This window comes from Blennius ocellaris (assembly GCF_963422515.1).
Source record: "Blennius ocellaris genome assembly, chromosome: 3".
NCBI lineage: Eukaryota > Metazoa > Chordata > Actinopteri > Blenniiformes > Blenniidae > Blennius > Blennius ocellaris.
The window spans coordinates 14,020,662-14,042,189 of NC_137652.1; the positions used below are offsets into that span (position 1 = coordinate 14,020,662).

At 39.1% G+C, this 21,528-nt stretch overlaps 2 protein-coding genes across 2 annotated transcripts; one reads left to right on the top strand and one right to left on the bottom strand.

The window, feature by feature from the left end:
* Positions 1-1,315: 1,315 nt before the first annotated feature.
* Positions 1,316-9,894, top strand: slc34a2a (solute carrier family 34 member 2a; the record flags this gene model as incomplete). Its single annotated transcript, XM_080521155.1, has 12 exons — positions 1,316-1,373; positions 1,448-1,558; positions 3,225-3,353; positions 3,584-3,727; positions 3,826-3,937; positions 6,191-6,383; positions 6,814-6,909; positions 7,003-7,117; positions 7,346-7,513; positions 7,616-7,732; positions 8,852-8,976; positions 9,328-9,894. 12 exons carry the CDS (start codon positions 1,316-1,318, stop codon positions 9,892-9,894), a joined length of 1,935 nt encoding a protein of 644 aa, XP_080377281.1.
* A 4,975-nt stretch (positions 9,895-14,869) lies between these two features.
* Positions 14,870-16,689, bottom strand: bglapl (bone gamma-carboxyglutamate (gla) protein, like). Its single transcript, XM_080518628.1, has 4 exons — positions 16,549-16,689; positions 15,998-16,438; positions 15,800-15,896; positions 14,870-15,541 (listed from the first exon to the last, which is right to left on the bottom strand). The coding sequence occupies exons 1-4, from the start codon at positions 16,607-16,609 to the stop codon at positions 15,439-15,441; spliced, it is 702 nt and encodes a 233-aa protein (XP_080374754.1). The 5' UTR covers positions 16,610-16,689; the 3' UTR covers positions 14,870-15,438.
* Positions 16,690-21,528: the final 4,839 nt, after the last annotated feature.

Here is a 21,528-nt window from a genome sequence, read left to right on the forward strand (position 1 = left end):
GCCTTTAATGATTCATTGGTTGGAAACCTTCAGGTGAGAAATAAAGGCACTGGTGAAAGATAAACGCTCCAGAATTATCAGATACACCTGTATTGCGACACAACTGGTAGAGAGATTGAAGCGTCAGGTAATCAAAGTTTCAAAGGCGTGTTCAGCTTATCTACAACACAGAAGCGTTCCTGATGTAAAAGCTGCACATCACAAACTTTTCTCTGACCTTCACGGCCCCCCCTCTCACCTTTCTCCTGTTATCTGCATGAAGGCAGCATTACTAAAGTCGAAGCCCAGGTGAGCTCAGCACACAGAGGATGGACTCGCTACGACTGCCACAGGTGAGGACAAACATCCCTTCTGCCAGATTGAATGAATTCTGAACTGGGGTGTATGTCTTTCTATTATTTTATTTTTCCTTCTATGAGCATTTTCTGATTTTTTATTTTCAAGGTGAAAGTTTGGAGGATCTATATGTAGGGTATTCTGCGCATGCACGTGTGTGTGTGTGTGTATGTGTGTTTGAGAGAGACTCAACCACAGGTGTCACACCAGTTGTACTATTACTGAGATTTTATGTTATTGTATGATAACAGAAATTGTTGCAGTGTGTAACGGGTGAGGCCTGATGACAATCAGCAGACTTAGCATTAAATTAAAATGTCAAACACATGCAATTAAAGTTTTATACTGCTTTGAGAAGTGACTATATAAACTGAGCTTTGATTAACTCCATAAAGAAGAATGTAGTCCTTATATTAACTGACGAGTGCATGCAAGTTTACTCAAGGCTCCCAAGAATGTAAGGTGATAAAATACATGAGGACAAAAAAATACAGAAAAGTGAGACAACTGTATCTCAACTGTCCAAGTAATACTCTTTGATTGATGCAGTTTTAGTTTTCTTTCTCTGTCATACTTCTATAGGAATGGAAATGTTCTGTAACTTTAACATGTGACAGTGAGATCAATACAATTCCAAGTAAGGGACAGTGTGTCTGTGTGTGTATGACATTATGTGATACTTATATCTCTGAACCTGATGCCCGGTCGTCAAACTGGGGTGCTTCAGCTTGTATAGTATTTAGATATATAGTCAGTGCATTGGTCAACATTGATCAAACACAACCAGAAATAGCAAATATGGCATACATTACATATATTGAACTTTAAAGTGTTTTTTTTGTAATTTAAAAAAAATTATCTATGACTTTAAAATATTGACAAGAAACTAAAACGAAAATCCACATGTCTGCTGTGCTTTTGGAATTATTTACTGTATATATATGCAGTGTATATGTTTTATTTCTTGTGATTTCAGGCAATGGACTCCGAAAACAATAAAGACATGGATGAGAAACATAGCAAAGAAAATAACAAAGGTAGTTTAACACATTAAGCAACCAAATGGGGAAAAAAAATCAAGCTGTACAAACTGATTTATTGTCATTGTTAGAGGTCAAAACGAGCCCTGCACATTCTGCCATGGCTTTGGTTGAGGATACCGAGGGTGAACCGGACCCCTGGGACATGCCAGAGCTCAAGAACACCGGGGTCCCTTGGTCAGGTGAATATCACTAATGTGTGTGTGTGTGTGTGTGTGTGTGTGTGTGTGTGTGTGTGTGTGTGTGTGTGATTGTGTGTGTGCGCACATTATCATGTACATATTCTGATTACGCATACAGTCTTGAAGTATTGCCTTCATTAGATTTTTGTGTTGATACTGTGAGGTATAAAAGACAAAGAAGATGCAATATTAGTCTGGTGTCATTCCATAAAACAGTTTCAACAGAGATAGATAGACATTCTTCTGGTCTGTAGAAAACATAGACTCAAATTGACAATGAGTAATATGTCTTGTTGCGGAGTTGACAGCCATTAAACTGGAGACAGTAGATGTAATTCAAGTTTGTTTCCTCATTGCATTTGTAAACACACACTTGAAATGTTATTACATATTATAATATATTATAAATATATTATTTTGTTTTTGATGTTTGGGGATTGAATTGGATCTGTGATTTCATTTTGGATCACAGCAACACATCTGGCAGAAATGTTTGGACTTAATGGGTGACATTTAATCTTGTTTATCGCCCTTGATTATTGGCAAGTTGTTTGAGTTTTGAATGAGGAATATTCTCTACTTCTCTATCTCCTGATGGCTAAGCAGTATACTATAAAAGTTACAGTATATATGTATAGTTACAGCTGTTGCATTGGCTTTACGGTGTAAATAGACAATCAGCCTTCGTCTTAACTGTGCACGTACAGATAATAAGCTAGCCCATGACCCTACTGAAATTACCTCTAGGATTATTAAAGCATATTTATTATACTATGTTCTATATTCTTTAGTACATGGTATTGCATTACTTAGCATTTGTAGTTTCTTTACAAAATTCAAACGTGATTCATTGGACAGCAGGGCGGTTTTCTTCGGACCATTTTATTGATTCAGATAAGAAGATAGTGTATCTGTATTGCTTCTTCTTCTGCATGATTTGCCTTTGTATTTGTGGATTTCAAAACTAAATGTGTTCTCAATCTTTTTGGAAGTGTTCCAGAGCCAAAGCATTTTTCCATTTAAAAACTATCCCTTTATTCAATGTAGCAATGGCTGAAAAGCTTTAACATTGTGTCTCAAACATGCCCTTGTCCCTGTTGTGAGATCAAGATGTCCTTTAATACTACAAAGTTTTGTCCAGATTTTCTGAATGTTCACTATGTTAAAACAAATTATTGATGCAGAACTATGAATTATTGAATGAATTCTGAAATAATTAAATAACCTGTGCCCTCAAAAGCTCTTTTTCTTTAGCAAGTGTGTGTTCTGACCCCTTTTAAAAATGATATTCTCATTCATTTTCATAGAAACAATTGACAGTGTTAAACCTTTTATTGCTCGAGTCCTTGTTGTTTCAGATGTAGTAGTGCCATTACATTCAACTGACATTTCAATATTGCTTTTAAAATGAGATTTGTTACCAGTGTTCAATTTTGAACAAAAATGTAGGATTTTAAGAATTATAAATCATTTATCTTGCTTTCAATACTTACACACGTCACGACCCTATTTGGAATTATGAGTTCAGAAGTGAGTTTGCCACTGACAAAAACAAAAAGATACAATAATATCAGAATAAAACACCCACAGTGCATTTTTGCATCTTTGATTTCTATTTTGTGAAATCTCAACGTTCGATCCCATGCCTTTGCCTCTTCTGTTTTAGCTCTGGATACCAGTGGGAAGGTGAAGAGAGTGCTGGTGTCAGTGATGAAGCTGATTCTGCTGCTGGCATTTCTCTACATGTTCATTTGTTCCCTCGACATCCTCAGCTCAGCTTTCCAGCTGGTTGGAGGTGAGGACTCTAAAGCCTCCATGTTGATGAAATGTGAAGACAGAGAGCTGCATGTTTCATTTTCCACCACAGCCATTCAGTCCTAAGCAAGCCGTGACAGTGAGCGGATGCTGGGATGCTTGGCGGTTATATTTGCAGCTCTCTTATTTAAGACACCGCCGTTATGATTTATATCTCCAAAGTATAATTATGTGGGGAAGCAAGATAACATGCGCTTCTACCTTGTGCAGGTAAAGCAGCAGGGGACATCTTTCAGGACAGTGCAGTTCTGTCAAACCCTCTGGCTGGTCTGGTCATCGGTGTCCTGGTCACACTGCTGGTGCAGAGCTCGTCCACTTCCTCCTCTATAGTTGTCAGCATGGTCTCCTCTGACCGTAAGCTTCTGCACCACACAATCATTACTAGATGAAGATGATGATGGGCCTGTGGAGGAGAAGAAGAAATGTTGACGGAAACGTATGTGCTTGGACAGTTTTATCAGTCCAGGTGGCTGTACCAATCATCATGGGCACCAATATCGGCACCTCTGTCACCAACACACTGGTTGCCATGACGCAGGCTGGTGAGCGCAGCACCTTCCGCAGGTATTGACTTCTGTGGAATATAAACTCTTCAAGGACAAATAATATGTTTTGCATTCACTTTCAAATCATAAAAATGTGCCGGTCATAAGTTGATAGATCTTGCAGAGAACCAGAGCTATAGAAGCAGAGTTATTAAGTGTTCTTTATGGCTTTAGTAGCCACGTAAAATGTACATTGGTCTGTAATAAAAAGGTGGACACAGATGACTGATAACACAATAATAACTTATCTAGTATGTTGCTACATGAATTCTGACATGAAGTGGACAAAAACACTAAACAAGGTCAACAATTTAACATAATTTCTCTTCTCAAATGTTGAAATATTTGAGAATTAACACACCTTATATATTCACAGCTTTATTCATTCTATTTTTATTTATAATATTTTGTAATATTTTGAATCAACTTTTCTGCTTCATTTTCCAACTATATTGCTGTTTTTTAAAACCTTTTTATTTGCAAATATCAATGACCAGAAATATAAATACAACACTTTTGACTTTGCTTCTAATTTTCATGAGCTAAAATCAAAAGTCTCAGACTTTTTCGATGTACACAAAAGGCCTATTTCTCTCAAATATTGTTGACAAATATATTTCTGTTAGTGAGCACTTCTCCGTTGCAGAGATAATCTATTCAACTCAGAGGTGTGGCATATCAAGACGGTGATTAGACTACAGGATTATTACACAGGTGTGCCTTAGGGTGACCACAATAAAAAAAATAAAAAAAACACGCATTGACTGCAGTAATAGCTACGAGAGCTGTTGCCCATGAATTGAATGTTAATATTTTTCTACCGTAAGTCGTCTCCAAAGGCGGTTCAGAGATTTTGGCAGTACATCGTATTGGCCAACACCAGCCCAGGACCTCCACATCCAGCATCTTCACCTCCACAATGGACTGAGACCAGCCACCCAGACGGTGGATGCAAGCATTGGTTTGCATATCCAAACAATTTCTGTCTCAGGGAAACTCATCTGTATGCTCAACGTCCTCATTGGGGTCTCGACCCGACTGCAATTTGCCATCATAACCAATTTGAGTGGGCAAACACTCACATTCAGCGGCCTCTGGCACTTTGGAAAGGAGTTTTCTTCATAGATGAACCCTGGTTTTTACTGTACAGGACAGACGCAAACACTGTATTGCATCATGTTGGTGAGCGGCTTTCTGGCGTCAACTTTGTGAATGGAGCGGCCCATGGTGCCGGTGGGGGTTATGGTATGGGCAGGCGTATGTCATGGACATTGAAAGCAGTTGCATTTTATTGGCGGCATTTTGAAGGAGATACTGGGATGAGATCCTGAGGCTCATTGTTGTGCCATGACCATCACCTCTTGTTGTAGCATGATAATGCATGGCCCCATGTTGCATGGGGGCATCTGGGCACACCACTCATTGAGCATGTTCGGGGTCCATATAAGACAGTTCCAGCAACTTGGCACAGCCTTGCCACAATTAACAACTTGATCATCTCCTGCAGAACATCTCCTTGACATAGCTGAAGGAGATGTGCTGCATTGTGTGAGGCACATGGTGGTCACAGCAGAAACTGACTGGCTTTCTGACCCCTCAGGACCTTCCACAATACAGTAAAATTGCACATCTTAGAGTGTCCTTTCTTTTATTGTGGCCAGCTTAAGGCACACCTGTGTAATAATCCCGTTGCGCTGTGAATTATTTGGGACTTTCCAAGATTTAAAATCACATTTTTAGACAAATTTGACAATTTAGCTTGTTTAAAAAGTTATTTACTTATCTAGACCTTGACTTTATAATATAGTCATACATCTCGATTTAAAAATCTTATTTGTTATCAAGTCAAATGAACTTGCTGCATGGACAGACAATTTCAATAAACTTTTCCTCTCAAATTCAGTGTTTATATCCTATATTTGGGCTACTCTTTTTGCAGTGTTTCTAATCAGCATTTTGATATGCCTCACCTGTAAGGTGGATGGATTATCTTGGCAAAGGAGAAGTGCTCACTAATTCCGATTGACATATTTATGAACAATATTGGAGAGAAATAGACCTTTCGTGTATATAGAAAATATTTTAGATCTTTGAACTCAGCTCATGAAAAATGGAAGTGAAAAGTGTGGCGTTTATATTTGTGTGATCCCCAACTTTATGTGAAATCAAAATATGGGTGATTGCTCAATAAGCAGTTCTGAAGAGCTGTGATATGATTTTCCTCGAAATTTATTGTGTTGCATTTATTTCCGTCCTCCAATATCACTCGCAGGGCCTTTGCTGGAGCCACGGTGCACGACTTCTTCAACTGGCTCTCTGTGCTGGTGCTGCTGCCTCTGGAGGTCGCCACTGGTTATTTGTATGTGGTCACCAAGCTCATCATAGACTCCTTCCAAATCGACAGTGGCGAGGCCCCCGACCTGCTAAATGTGATCACTGATGTCCTCACTGATTCAATCATAGAGGTAAAATGAGATAAAGACGATGCAGAAACCGTGATTATAACTTTTTCAAAGTTTTACGGTGATTGAATCGGAAGAAGCACGATACAAATAATTCATGCTACCGTATTGTGTTTTTAAACATCAGAAAGCAATAATAACTTGCCACTAAAAGTGGAGCAATTTAAAAATAGCTGTAATTGTGCTGCAACACAGAATGGTTGGTTTGGTTGATACCAGGGTTTTTTTTGGGGGGGGGGTACATCATTTTTGTAGTAGCAGCACAAACGTGACACGTGAAGCTAGAAGTAGGAAAGCAAAGATGTTTTCTGGAAAACAAAGATGTTTTCCTGCACTTAGGTTTATCACAGAGATAAGCTGCCGTCATATAAGGTTGTTATCTCTGCAATATTTGTACATTTCTATATGGTTTTTGTGCTTCCCTCTGACTCAGCTGGACAAGTCCGTCATCAGTGGGATTGCCACCGGAGACCCAGAAGCCAGGAACAAGAGTCTCGTTAAACGGTGGTGCAAAACTGTCACAAACACAGTAAGGCCAAAACACATTAACTGCACATCAAATACTTAAAAAAGCCCATAACAAGTATTTGATTTTTCTTGCGAAATTGCGTCTGTTTTTCAGACTTTACAGAATGTTACTGTTACTGGACCAGTGAACTGCACCACGGAATGCTGGGTGGATGGCAACTCCACCCACATGATGAAGAACGTTTCTGAGACATACAACATCGAGAAATGTAGGACCAGAGTTTAAAATTTATTTTCACCACAGGTGAACTGAACTATGATAATTAATCTTACCAGAGACGTTACCTATCTGTGGAGTGAATCCATTCCAATATTATGTTGCTGCAACACATTGTTGGATTTTGTTATATTCTAGATGTACAAATGTGGCACACAAAGCATTGACAGTCTCTGGAAGATAATCCATAGAGACTTTTCATTTTTGTTTGTGTCCTCAGGTACTCACCTGTTCACAAATGTGGATCTGCCCGACCTGGCTATTGGTTTGATCCTGCTGGCTCTTTCTCTTCTGGTGCTGTGCTCCTGCCTCATCCTCATCGTCAAGCTTCTTAACTCCATGCTGAAGGGCCAGGTGGCTTCAATCCTCAAGAAGATCTTGAACACCAGTGAGCAAACATTCACTCAACCAACTGATTTTTGGGGCATCTGTGAACTTCACGACATGGATATGTGAATGTTTACATCTGTGTGTGTGTGTGTGTGTGCAGATTTCCCATTTCCATTCGGCTGGGTCACCGGCTACATCGCTATTTTAGTTGGAGCTGGAATGACGTTCATTGTGCAGAGCAGTTCAGTGTTCACCTCTGCAATCACTCCACTTGTTGGTGAGTCTATTTTTCCATCTTCCGATTTAAATGATTATTTTTCTTGTGATTTTCAATCCAAACTATGGAACCACTATGTATTTGTGTGAAGAGCAACAACTCTGACTATGTAGGTTGAACCCATGAAGAAATGACTCATTCTTCTCTGTCAATGTTAAACACATTTTATAGGCTGTTGACTGTTGTTTGGCAGAACAGATGATTAAAATCTGAAAAAAAAACAAGACATATTGGCAATTTAAGAATGAATTAATTCAATAAAAGCCTCAATAACATGTTTGCAAAACCATACAACAGCCACAACAGCCTGGCACCTTGATGGTTTGATACTGCTGTATGATGGTATCCCATTCCTCAACCACTGTTTGTAGCACGTCTGCCAACGCGGTTCTGCTGGTCGGTTGGAATGAACAGCATGTCCAAACTGATGCCACAAGTGTGCAACGTGGTTGAGGTCAGGATCTCAAACCTCAGCTAAGAAAGGCTATTTGGTGTTGGCATACAGATTAGGAAATGTTTGATGGGCACCAACAACATACTGAAGTGTGCCACTTGTCCCACAAATACACACTGCTTACAAATGCTGCACCATTAAAAAAAAAAAAAGAGACGAACTGACTTTGAAGGGGTAGAATATTTGCTTAAAAAAGGGTCTACCGAACATAGTCTACCGAACGCAAACTTTTTGTGTGTAGTTTATCTTTATCTGATCTTAAATCCCCAAGAAGAGAATACAACTGTATTGTTTCAACTGTTTTCAAATAAAACAGTAAATCAGAATGTTATTTTCTATTACAGTGCACCAGAAAATGGTATTTCTGTGATTGTTAAAGAAATATCAAACACTTTTGCACATGTACAGAATGGCCATGTTATTATTTGAAGCAACACTTCATATCTAAATGTGAGTAGTCTAACACTGAATAAAATGGAGTGTTCCAAAGGTCTGGCAATTCTTTTTAAAACCTTCTCGATGTTTTTGTTCAAGATTAATAATGATGAATACCACAAACTGCCCTTCTGTAGCCGAAAGCATAGGACGTAATAAGTGTGTTGCAGGAAACAACATGTATTCCTGAAAATCCACCTTTCAAGCTACTGACTCTTGTGTTTTAACAGGTATTGGTGTCATCAGCTTAGAGAGAGCATATCCGCTGTCTCTGGGTTCAAATATTGGAACCACCACTACAGCCATCCTCGCAGCCATGGCGAGTCCTGGGGAGACACTGTCCAACGCTCTGCAGGTCAATTCTCCCAGCAAAAAATGCCCAATCTCTGATTGTAGCAATTGAAAATGTTATAACGCCAGTGGCCACTGAAAAGATAGAAATATGATGTAGCCAATAGACTTGGTTAATAAGTGTATATTGGTATAGACATTGTGAGAGTGTTAGCAGTGTGAGATTGTTGAGCTGTATACCTGCTTGCAGACATGGCTAATTCCACAGACACAATGACTTTAGTTGACAATATCAAATGGGGATGATTTTCCTTCGAGGGCATATAATAACTCATAGTTTTCTTTTACTTGTCTTCTTCTTCTATTGGCAGGAAAAGCATGAATGATCATTAATAGGTGTTAATTATCTCTGCAGATTGCCCTTGTGCACTTCTTGTTCAACATCTCCGGCATCATCCTGTGGTATCCAATCCCCTTCACCCGTGTCCCCATCCGGCTGGCGAAAGGTCTGGGCAACATCACTGCCAATTACCGCTGGTTCGCCGCCGTCTACATCATCTGCTGTTTCTTCGTTTTGCCGCTCTCTGTGTTCAGCTTGTCGCTGGCCGGTTGGCAGGCACTTGTGGGTGTGGGGGTTCCTCTGGTTGTTATGTTGATCATCATCATTGTGATCAATGTGCTGCAGAAGCGGAAACCCGGGTGTCTCCCTGCAGCACTCCGGTCCTGGGACTTTCTCCCACTCTGGGCGCACTCGTTGGCTCCCTGGGACAAAGTGGTTGGGGTCATTACTGATAAATGCTGTTGTTGCTGCAAATGCTGCCAAATTGCGACTCCCGACCAAGACGAAAACGCACCAGAGTGTGTGGAAGAGAACCAGAAGGCATATCCAGCAGTGTATGACAACCCTGCAATGATTACCGAGAAAGAAGTAGAAGATGAGATTAAAATAGAGCTGAATATTTTGAAGATGACCCAGCTTTGAGGTTTTATTGTTAGTTAGTTATAGTTCTGTATTTTATTTTGGATAAGAGGTAAAAAAACAAAAAACAAAAACAGTCAAGTTGTTGGTGACTTTTTAACATCCTTGTGGTATTTTTCCAGTAGCAACAGCTCTAGTCTGCCTTCAAACTGGAAAATAACCATTCCGGTGTATTACCAAATGTTATCACGTCATCAACAACTGACAGTATATCATTATGACGACAAGCAGGCAGTATACTTCCTTGATGAATTCTTGAGAATTGTCATAGTGAGTGTGTGGGTTTGCAAACCTAAGGAGGATTGAATGTGAAGTCTCAGTCTACATATACATGTGGAGGTTTGTGACTGAAAAGAACAGGTGATACTGGATTCATTCAACATTAGAATTTGTTCTTTCATTGGGATTTATGGATTTATTGCAAATAAATTTCAAATCAGGACACTCCCTTAAATATCTCCCTTAAATATTTGTTATTAAATGTGGGTTTTTTTTCAAACCTAATATTGTAAAATATAAATAATATAGTATATCAAATGGCTTTGGGGACTATTTATTAATAGGGCCTGTACCAATTAGAAGGACATGCACAGATGGTATATACCAATATTTGGAAACATAATGGTAATATACCTTAATAGTATTTATTTTTTTTCCCCAAAGAGTTATGATAATAAACCCTGGGGCCGTGTGCAATAATAATAATGCGTATGTAATCATTAGAAGATCTGCACAAAACCTAAAAGGTAGAGTATATGTATGATCTACATTTTTTTCACCATTTTAAAGGAAAAAAACAAAACATTTTCTGTGTATAAAAGACACATTGAGATTTTCAAAACATCGTTTTAAGGTGTAAAATAATTTTATAATTAAAAGGTTAATTGTATTCAAAGAATATGCTACATCAAACCAAGTGCTTTTTTTTGTACAATTACATTTTAATTTTGACTTGTATATTGTGTTTCACAATACTTGTGTAAATAAACAAAAGATTTGATTTGTCATTGTTGTCTAAAGTGTCTTTTAAAATGACGTATTAGGAAAACCATCACAGGCATCGATAGGAATGGCCCTGTGACCCTATATGTCCTGACTGTATTTATTACCCATTTATCAGTGTTATCTAGTTTTTCAGAACAAGGCTTGAGTGAACAATTATCATATAAAAGAGTTCAAAGTTTTAAAAGTAATAAACAAGCTCTATACATATATATAATTGGTATTGTATCAGCTCATTAACTTTATCAAACTGATACGTTGCGAGAGCTTTGGCGTCTTCTATCTTTAGTTGTTTTCTGAGTGTCAAAGTTGTGTTTAATAAGTATCCAGAATAACAGAGACAGTGCCAAGGAAACGTCCACTGTGACACTGACTGACTGCTGCACTGTCACATGTCAGCAGGCCATGTGCAGCGAACAGCGAACAAGAGATGGATTATCAATACGTCGATACCGTGGGTACACAACTGTGTCACTGCACACAATGCCACGACCACGGGACACTTTCCACATAGTCAACTGACATGATACAGGAAATGTGACACACACACACACACACACACACACACACACACACACACACACACACACACACACACACACACACACACACACACACACACACACACACACACACACACACACACACACACACACACAGAGTTGACTTGTTACATTTCCAGACCCCCCAGATTCTAATTTTGTCCCCATAATTGTTTAGGGCTCTCAGAATTGTTATCCTACAACATATATCCTACACCATATATCTCAGGGATGTGTTACACAGTGTGTTACATGGTTTTAATCGTCTGCTGTTCGTCATCCACATCAGGCCAGTCATTGTACGTTTCTATTGGTTTGTCAGTTATTGGTCATTTAAAGTTATCCTGAACACAATAGTGTCGTCTCTACAAATCACGCCTTTGACACAATGTTATAAATAAAACACGAGAGAGAGAGAGAGAGAGAGAGCGAGAGAGAAAGAGAGGAAGAGACCCATTACCAACACCAACTCAGTCTTTTCTTCCCTTTTTAGTTACACAAAATGTTAAAAACCATGTAGCCACTGTTTCTACAAACTGTTTAATCCTTGAGCCAACTATTAATAATACTGTAGTTGTGGTAACGATGGTATTATAACATCCTTTTGAATTGAGGCCAGTATTTTAATATGTGAGAGATAAAAAGTTCCTTTGATTAGCTACACACCGTTTACACCCAATCACCAACTTATTACAGGAGTTTTGTTTAGCTCGAGCTATGTAAGGCCTTATCAGGAACTGGTACTACAACCATATGAGTGGGTAGTCGTCTCTGTAAATGATAAAGCATCAGCACGTTGCCTTCATCCACAGGCTACATGAGCTTTCAGCATGTGACAGGGTGTCACTGCTTTGACACTCCCACGCACGCACGCACGCACACACGCACACACACACGTTCATGTTTTGGCTGATACATAGTTAATCTTATCTGTTCTCATGTTACACTTTGAGGTATTATGATTCCCTGGTTAAAGGTCCATGGTTAAACAAAGTGAATAGGATAATTATTCCTTTTAACTTGTTAGGTGATTGAGTTTCACTATGGAGTGTGTTAAGGAAGCAGCAGGAAGACGAAATTCCTTCCTGCTCACCCAAAGAAGGTTAATTTTCCTCCAGAAATTCATGCTCTTTATGTAAACCCCATTACTGGAGTCATAATCTCCCTAAAAAGGAGAAATCCATAATATTCCCTTCAAATGTACAAAGATGACAAACTTATACATTCAAACGTTCTTGACAGTTTTCTGTATTGAAAAGTGAGAAGTGAAAAAAGCAGAATGAAATTAAACTAATAAACTGCCATTTACATTATATCTAGTTAAAGCTATTTATTCCTTTGTTAAAAACTAAACACAATGGTTATCCACCTGGCAGCAACAATGTTTTTATGAGCAGTCACTACTGCACTTCTTTCAGTGTTTTTTTTTATATTGTTCTGAAAGCTTGACTCATATTTGGCTGTATATTAGCATTGTATTTGACATTCTGCCTTATATACTTACAGCCATTGTGGGTACAAATGTACACACAGCAGCAGCTTTAAACCTTCACCAAATTCCAACTGACCATCTGTACCTGACTGACCAATACTGCCATCTATTGGTAGTAGTAGGAGGCAGCAAAGTGTAAATGCAGAGTTTATTAACTTTATTGGTCTACATTTTGTGGACGCCGTACTAACAAACTTAATCAAAAATCGACAACTGAACATATACCAGCATGACTAATCCATATGCATGTTTACATGCAGTGAAAGGGTGATGAGCCCATAAGGAAAACCACTCATTCGAAACTGCATAAGCAATAAGAACTGGGTTATTTTAAAAAAGAAGAAGAAAAAAAAAAAGCTCTAAAATCCCACCATAGGAGAGGAGAAGGAAACCTCAGGGACCCAGGATGTGACTGTATTTTAGTATTTAGTGCATCTCGGAGCAAATCCCAGAAACTTGTTTCAAATACTGATGTGAAGATATTTCAGTGGAATTATTTTTAACCAATTTCCCATTTTGCATTTCTGTTCTTCATGGCCAACCAGAGTGAGAACCTTGTCAGCAAGGTGGGCTTAAAAAAAAAGAGTTGCATCCTCAGAAAAAAATAAATGGTATGAAATAGTTTCATCAGCAAGAGTCATTTGTTGATTTGTTGAAATGTCATCTGAGGGCAGAAAGTGTGTGAAATCTGACACGCATCTGGCAAGCATCTATCTGTGCTCCAAATTCTACGTTAAATCCAGGGCAGGGGGAGCCGGAGCTGACTAAAGCCTATTGCATCCCCCAGGTCACTAGTCCATCACAAGGGGAAACATCCATCTTATACTCTATCCTATACAACATCCTATACATTATTTATATAGCACCAAATATAACACAGTCATTTCTAGGTTTTACAGAGAGAACCCCAGAAAATCCACATTTGAGTGATCGTGGCCAACTAATCTCAAATGCATGATTTTGGAGTGGCAATAAGTGTAAACCAACACACACAGGGCACCAACCAGGCTTGACTGACAGTTCCCTAATATCAGATTCTTCATTTATAACTGGATAAGTTACAGAAAATTACTAAACCCTGCTGCACCACCCACCAACTTGTTTTCTCTCAGGGTAAGTATCAATTCATGGTTGAGTGCAGTTTTAACATTCTGCAAGACATTCTGGGTCATGGCTGTTGAGATCCATATGCAATAAAAAAAAAAAGCCCAAAACAACAACTGCACTTAAGCCTGTAAAAGGCTTTTAATTTAAAATCCAGCAGGATATCATATATACAGACTGCAAGTGTCATTGCACCAGAGCTTATTTATAAGTACTGTTCTTCATAGTCAAATTCAATATTCAAAATCATAGTTTTTCTTTCTTTCTTTTTTTTGTCCTTAATAATTCAAATCCACTTCCATATAGAGAAAAGGTTTCTCCGAACTCCAAGACTTTTCTTTGGTCCTGTGAGACGGTTGCTTTATTTTTTCCTCATTTGAAGGGGTTCATTGTTGTTCATATGTATTTTTACCCAATTCCTTAAGAATTACAGTTTGAAACAACATTCCCAGACAAAACAAGCGTAGTTGTGTTTTAAGAGATTCACTTCTGTTTTGTAAAATTGGCTTGAACTCATGGTCGACCCTCCCCAGTAGTCTCAGTTGTATGTGTTTCCCGTGGCCGTCCTGGGAAAGCGAATTGACCAGACTAAGGCTGTGCATAATCCAGAGTGATGAGTGTGTCCTCTGATGTCTGTATTAGGCTCCTGCACACTGACACTATAGTATGCATGGAAAGGATGTTAGAGTATTGATCATCTGTCCATCGGGATCTTGTTTTTGCCCCCAAGTGGCCTAAAAGCTGCTGCATATTAATTGCTGTAATGCAAAGACATTGTGTTCACCATGTAAAAACGAGCAACAACAAAAATATTCATTCATTAAGGACAAGGCAACAATTCGGTAAAATAAAATAATTTATTATTTTCGAACCATAAGGCAAACTTTTCTTACAATTCATGTGTGTGTCACACACACTGCACACTTCCTCTATCAATATAATGTCACTAAAACTACAGTACTTCTAAGAACTCTTTACTACTTCCACGAACCATGAGATCTAAAGTAAGCTACAGCTAAAGTAAGACTACGGCATATCATAAAAACATCAGTACATTAACATACAATACCTTTACACTTGTAGCACCATTCATTGTTTTATATGACAGACGCAAAGAATAATTTAAATCTATGCGGGCTACTTCATACTTCACAGGCTTGTGTTTCCATGTGCCTCTCTCTCTCAAAGCCTGGAAGAGGCCTTTTCATGCTGGACCACTGAGAGTGGTCGAATGTGCAATGATTTGTGCCAAAAACAATTCTCCATCTAGCATCAGAACATGGGCCAAACCCATCTTTTTAGTATTTCTGCTCCTTGTCTGGATTTAGGGGAGATGTTGCACTGTTCTATAACAAAATGATAGAAGAGAAAACAGTCCACATGTGGATAAAAAGCGGAGTCTTCATCTTAGATGGGAACTGGTCCATAGTGGGCAATGTATGCAGCAACGATGCCTTGAGTCTCGGCCATCTCGTCGCAGGCGTCATTCAGCTCACACACCTCTCTCAGGCTTGATGGAAGAGACAAAACAAGGTTAAATGCCATATTAAATCTGAAGAGGTGCTTTTAACTGACATGTTCAATAGAATAAATGCTTGACTTTTCAAGAAAAGCTTTGTTAAATTGTGTCTAAATCATTTTCATTAATTACAGAATAGAATGGTAGACTTTATCATAGCAGATGAATCTGAACAAAGCTAATAGTGAACAAATTGAGCATGGTGTGTGGTTCGTGAGTCATGTTTTCCAGTTAAAGTAAATAAAGTACCTTTCCAGCTGCAGAGGGGAGAGGCTGTCAGCTGCGGCAGCTCTTCTTCTCCTCAGAAGAACAGCAGCCAGGTCTCTCTTCATCACAACTTCAGAGGCTGAAGGAAAGAATATCATATCGTCAGATGTTTTGGGGTTTTCTTGACAAGCATTGATGAATCTACAAACATCGTCTTTTGGAAAAGCTGCAAATACATACCCTCCTCACTGGCTGACTCTGATGAAGATGAGGAGGATGAAGAAGAAGAAGAAGAAGAATCAGAACCAGCAGAGTCAGATGCTGAAGAGTCGGAGGCAGAAGAGTCAGATTCAGAGGAAGAGGACTCGGAGGAAGCGGATTCAGACGACTCGGAAGACTCGGAGGATTCAGAGGAGGACGATGAGTCCGAGCTTGAGTTTGAATCGGATGCTGAGGAGTCTGAGGAAGAGTCGGATGCAGAAGATGAGGCTGAGTCGGACTCAGAGGAGGAAGAGGAGGATGAAGCAGAGGATGAGGCGGAAGGATCAGCTGCAGGGTCTGCAGGGTCTGCAGGGTCTGCAGGGTCTGCAGGGTCTGCAGTGTCTGCAGTGTCTGCAGTGTCTGTCGGGTCAGCGGGTGCAGCGTCTGCTTCAGGGTCCACAATGACCTCGGGTTCCACAGCTGACAAACAAAGACAAGAACATTTGTTGAACAGACGGCAGAAGTTCCCTTAAACATTGTAGTTAATAATATTGAGGACCGGAGCAAGAATGAGAGCAGTTTGACCTCACCTCCCATGGACCAGCAGACTGACAGAAGAGCACAGATGGAGAGGAGAGCCAGAGTCTTCATGATGCCTCGTAGTTAATGCTTTCAGTGAGTAGGTTTTCTTTGCCGCTTATTTTCTGTCTTTCCTTCAACAGCCTGTTCTGAATCTTCCATCCAACTCCAGGTCAATATATACTGTAGTCCACCTCTTATGTCAGACCAGACCCACATCCTGAGGAACTTTCTGATTGGCTGGGGACTCAAATGTCAGCGTTTCCGCTTCCACTTGTCATGAAAGCTCCCACAAACACCCACGGAACCCCTGGCAGCGAGTCCAGAAACCCAGTTACCCACACACAGAAGTACACAGCTGCAAAAAAAAATGTTTGGCATTTTGACTGTACATGTAGTGTCTTGTATGGAATGCAAACATATACAGTACGAGATGGTAATTAGCATATTATATCAGGGGATTCCCATTCCTACATATGCATTCACAATCATTTTCTACTAGAAATATTGAACCTGTTGACAATTGTCAAGTTGAATTACTGCAGCTAACACTTAAAATACTTTCTGTATCCAGCTTTTGGCTGAACTGAGCAGATTTTTGTTATAGTATAGTAATGCCATCATTCCACTTGCCAATCATTTTCTGAGGTCAAACCGATCATTTTTATCCTTGTCTTGTTTACCAGTCCTGTACATCCCCTTCAAATTCCTTTCAATCCTCACCCTTCATCACCGATGTATAAATAATGCAACCAACCACCCCCGACAGACCAAACTGCTGGTGTTGCAAGATTTCTATAAAATACTTTAAAAATGTAATTAGATTTTAATCAGGGAGACCCATGGCAGGGCTCTCTCTTTAACATCTCAGTTGCCAGTTTTGCCATTGCTGCTTTGTTACTACACTCTTTGCCCCAGATGTGATCTCCCACCCCCGCAAACCCCAAACTATAGCCTGAGCCAACCACAAGCTACTAATCGAGTGACATAGAAAAGCAGTGAGCCTCATTATGCGACAGAGCGTAATTAGAGTGTTGCAGAGTCCCACTAGAACCGCAGTCGGTCGCTATTTGCGGACCCATCTCGGCTCGTGTCCCGGACTGAGACTCTGCACGGCCTCGGCTTACCAACGCCAACCAGTGGGCCAATACACAGCCCCGCTTGATGTATTTCAGCGCATATAGAGCTAAATACAGGCAAGCCCCTTGTGCTGAATGCACAGCTTTATGCGTGTGGGTTTGGATGCAGGTTTCTGTTTGTGCGATATGGCTCAAGTGTTGCTCTCGCTGCGGTTGTTTGTGGAAAAAAAAAAAAGATATTTGGACTTTGCAACTTTTACCCCAAACCATATTGGATCTTAAATACTGCCTAGATAACCAAACATCTATGCACACGTATCGCGTCACATATTTATATCTCAGCGGGCCCCCGAAACAACTTCATCTCTCATGCATCGCTCATGGAGTGAGAGATTCTGCATTGCTGCACAGTGACCTTGGCGTCCTTCGTGTTTCGTCGTCTTGTGTTATTCCTGGTTTCAGGGATTTGTTTTGGAGTGTGTGCCATGTAATTTCAATGTCTGGTCCAGTGTCCATTTTTGTGGATGCATTTCAGTGCTGGGGGACACAGCAGGCGAAAACAATTGCCACAACGTCCCCAAAGACCTAGAAACTACACTGCCTGGAGCGCTTTGCTTTGGATGAATTCCTTTTTGTTTTTTACTACTGCATCTTTTCCCTTCAAATCACTCACTGCTGACAATGAGTAACGCTCACATTTTTTTAAAGTGCTGTTCCCAGTCTCTGTCAGCTTCTGTCTGTCACACGTATGTAATTCAGGTGATAGATTGCACTGCATGTGGTTCAGACAGTGCGTTCATATCAATGAGGAAAAGCCTGTTTTCTCCGGTTGGATAACCTCATAGGTCACATGCAATCCTACAATCATTAACCAGCTCCTACACTGGCTACACCCATGTTGATATTGAATTGAAACTTTTTGTAGTATAGTTCCTTTTTTCCTTTTTTTAACTCGCTTTTAAATGACTTTGCCTGAGGTTCTTCATTTTCTCTGGCACAAGTCATTCAGTCCTTCTAAAGCGTAGGACAAAAACATTTGGAGAGGCAACTTTTAATTTTCATGATTAGAGCTGCTGGAACAGACTGTCCACAAGAGAAGCTAAACTTTAAACCACTTTTTCTGGCTTGCATTTAATTAGATTGTCTTGTGTCCAAACTTCAAAGTGCATCTATTTTTCTTCATTACTTGTTTGTAAATGGTTTCCTCTTGTATGTTTTTTTTTTTGTCTTTGTGTTGTACATATGGCAAGAATTGTTTTACGATTGGATTTTCTTTTTTTACTGGCAGCTATACTAATGTGTCATAAGTGAGATTTTGCTATAATCTTAATTTAATACGACAGTTTCCATTAAAAAAAAATGCACAAAATGTTTGAGCCGTCTTCAATTACTTTCTTTTATTCTACTGAATGATTCAAATCCATCATTTCCTTCTAGCAAACAATTTAAATTCTGCATGTTGAAGCTCTAAAACAAAGCTCACCTTAAAGTACATTATATAAAATTCAAGTAATCGGCCCAAAATCGATGTTACGAATGTTACAAAAGGTAAATTGAAAGTGAGGCTCAATTTTTTTCCTCACAGTTTTGCTGGAATTCTGAGTTCAAATGAAAGAAATTGATGTTTGAAAATACTTTTCAAATGCGTTTTATCAATGCTGATATTTGGAAAAGGAAGCAAAGTTGGATGCCGGCAAGGAACACACAGTTCATTAGACATGGACTTAACAGGGTGAATAATGTTATAATCTGCTATACTTTCTTTTCTAATAATAAATATTCAAGGGAAAAAAATATTTTTGGTTGTCTCTATAATTGCCATTGGGGATTGAAAAACAATCTTTTAAGAACTTTAAGTGCTTTTGGAATATTTTCATTCTGGTAAACTGTAGTTTATCAGCAAAGCTTGAATAAATCACATATTGAAAAACAGAATTTGTAGCTTTTAATCTTCATTTTATGATTACCGTGAGTTTTTTTCAATCCAGCAAACCACATAGAAATAACTTCGGTGTTTAAGTATTAACATAAGTAATTTGATTAGATAAATTCAGGAAAAGACAGAACAAGAAGAACAACAAATTACACAAGTACTGTTGTGATCATCACGATCACAAGTTACCATGAGATTGAGATTAAACTTTGAAATCATGCAATTGAGGGAAGACTCTCCAAAAAATCCAACTCCATCATATTTAAGTATTTTAACATATTGCTCATGGAAAATGATCAGCATAGTCTCATAGCATTGTTTTTTACTCCTTAACTCAATAAGTCAAAAAAAAAAAAAAAATTTTAATATGGAGGAAAACACTGTTACGTGATTTTACTCAAACCTTTGATCAAATCACTGAATTGAAATGATAATGCGCTTCGGAGCAAAACCATACGTGTTAACAGTTACGAGCTTTGCAAAGAAAAACATCAACCCAGCGCTAGACGTGTTGAGCTTTTCATTGCCTTAGAAATGGAAACAAAAATAGCTAAAAAAAAAAGATCACAACGTCCGTCATTCAACCAAAAATGACGACTTAATGAGACATAGCAGGGGAGTTGGGGGTGGAGAGTTAATCCTCCCACACTTTGGAAACCTTTGCTCTCCAGTCTGTTCAGGTTCTGTCGAATACATTACAATAACCCAATGAAATGAACAAACAAATAACATTACTTCACAGGAAATTTGAAAACCTGGAAATAACACTCGGCTAGACTGGGTTTATTACATAACCTATTGCTCACTCGTTTGAGACACTTTTTTATGTAGATTTACAAGGGACTGTAGGAGCCAAGTCACTGCTCAATTTGAACCAACGGGACCGTGACACGAGGAGCACAAGGACCTTTATGTGAAGTCGGAGCAGGAGATGGGGGAGGAGAGTTACCTCACATGTCACATGTCATGAGAGACACTTTATTTTCTCACCGTCAGGCCCAGCAGCGCAAATAACTCCATAATCTAACACCTACAACGCTTCTTTTCTTGACTATAACCGACATAAAGCTACAGCCTTTCTGTCATGGCAGCTGAACTGTCAAATTATGTGTTGTCAAACATTTCTACTAATAAAACCTAATTATGAAAATAATTCTGTGAGTTTGTGGGACTATTTAATACAATTCCACTTTGATCGAGAGACGATTTAAAAAAAATAAAAATAAATTGCTTCTTGCATTTTACTTCAATATATTGAATCGATTCCACAATTGTTTTTTGAAGAAACAGCTACGAACTAATAACTGACTCTCAGTAACTTGCATGACAATGTTTCCCCGTACAGAATGACATGTGGAGAAAACAAAACTGTTGTTCTCTAGAGAATGAGACAGTTCCGTTGTTCATCACCACCAGCAGCCTAAAGAGTGCACTAATTTGATTAATAAAAACAAATCAAAAACACACACACAAATGGAGTAAACAACTGTTTAGAGTTAATAACTTATCATTTGCTTCTTAATGATATTAAACTAGGACATGTGGTCACATCCACCACCTTTCACCCTCCAGAGACTCTTTAGGTAACGCCGTCTCATCTGTCAACTGGCTCCATTGCTGTCATAAACAATCTCAGATGGCGGGCAACACAAACTCTATGTTTCTGTCTGGACTGTGCGAATCGTTCACCTGCCAGGCTTTCCCAGTTCTGCCGGATGCTTTCACTTGGCAGCTCAGCCCCACTAATTATACCGATCCCAGTCTGGGCCTTGAAATTCCCCTCTTGCTTGGGAGAATATTTTTGGGACAAGCTCAAATCTTTTTTTTTTTTCATTACTCTTGAAGCCTACAGCCATCTGTTGTTCTTTTATAGAAGTTTTACAGCCTTTATAGCTAAATTTTGTCCCTTTTATCCCACACTCACAGAGCACGATATGCATTCGGTTCAATTTGAAATAGATGCTCTACTTTTTAAATGA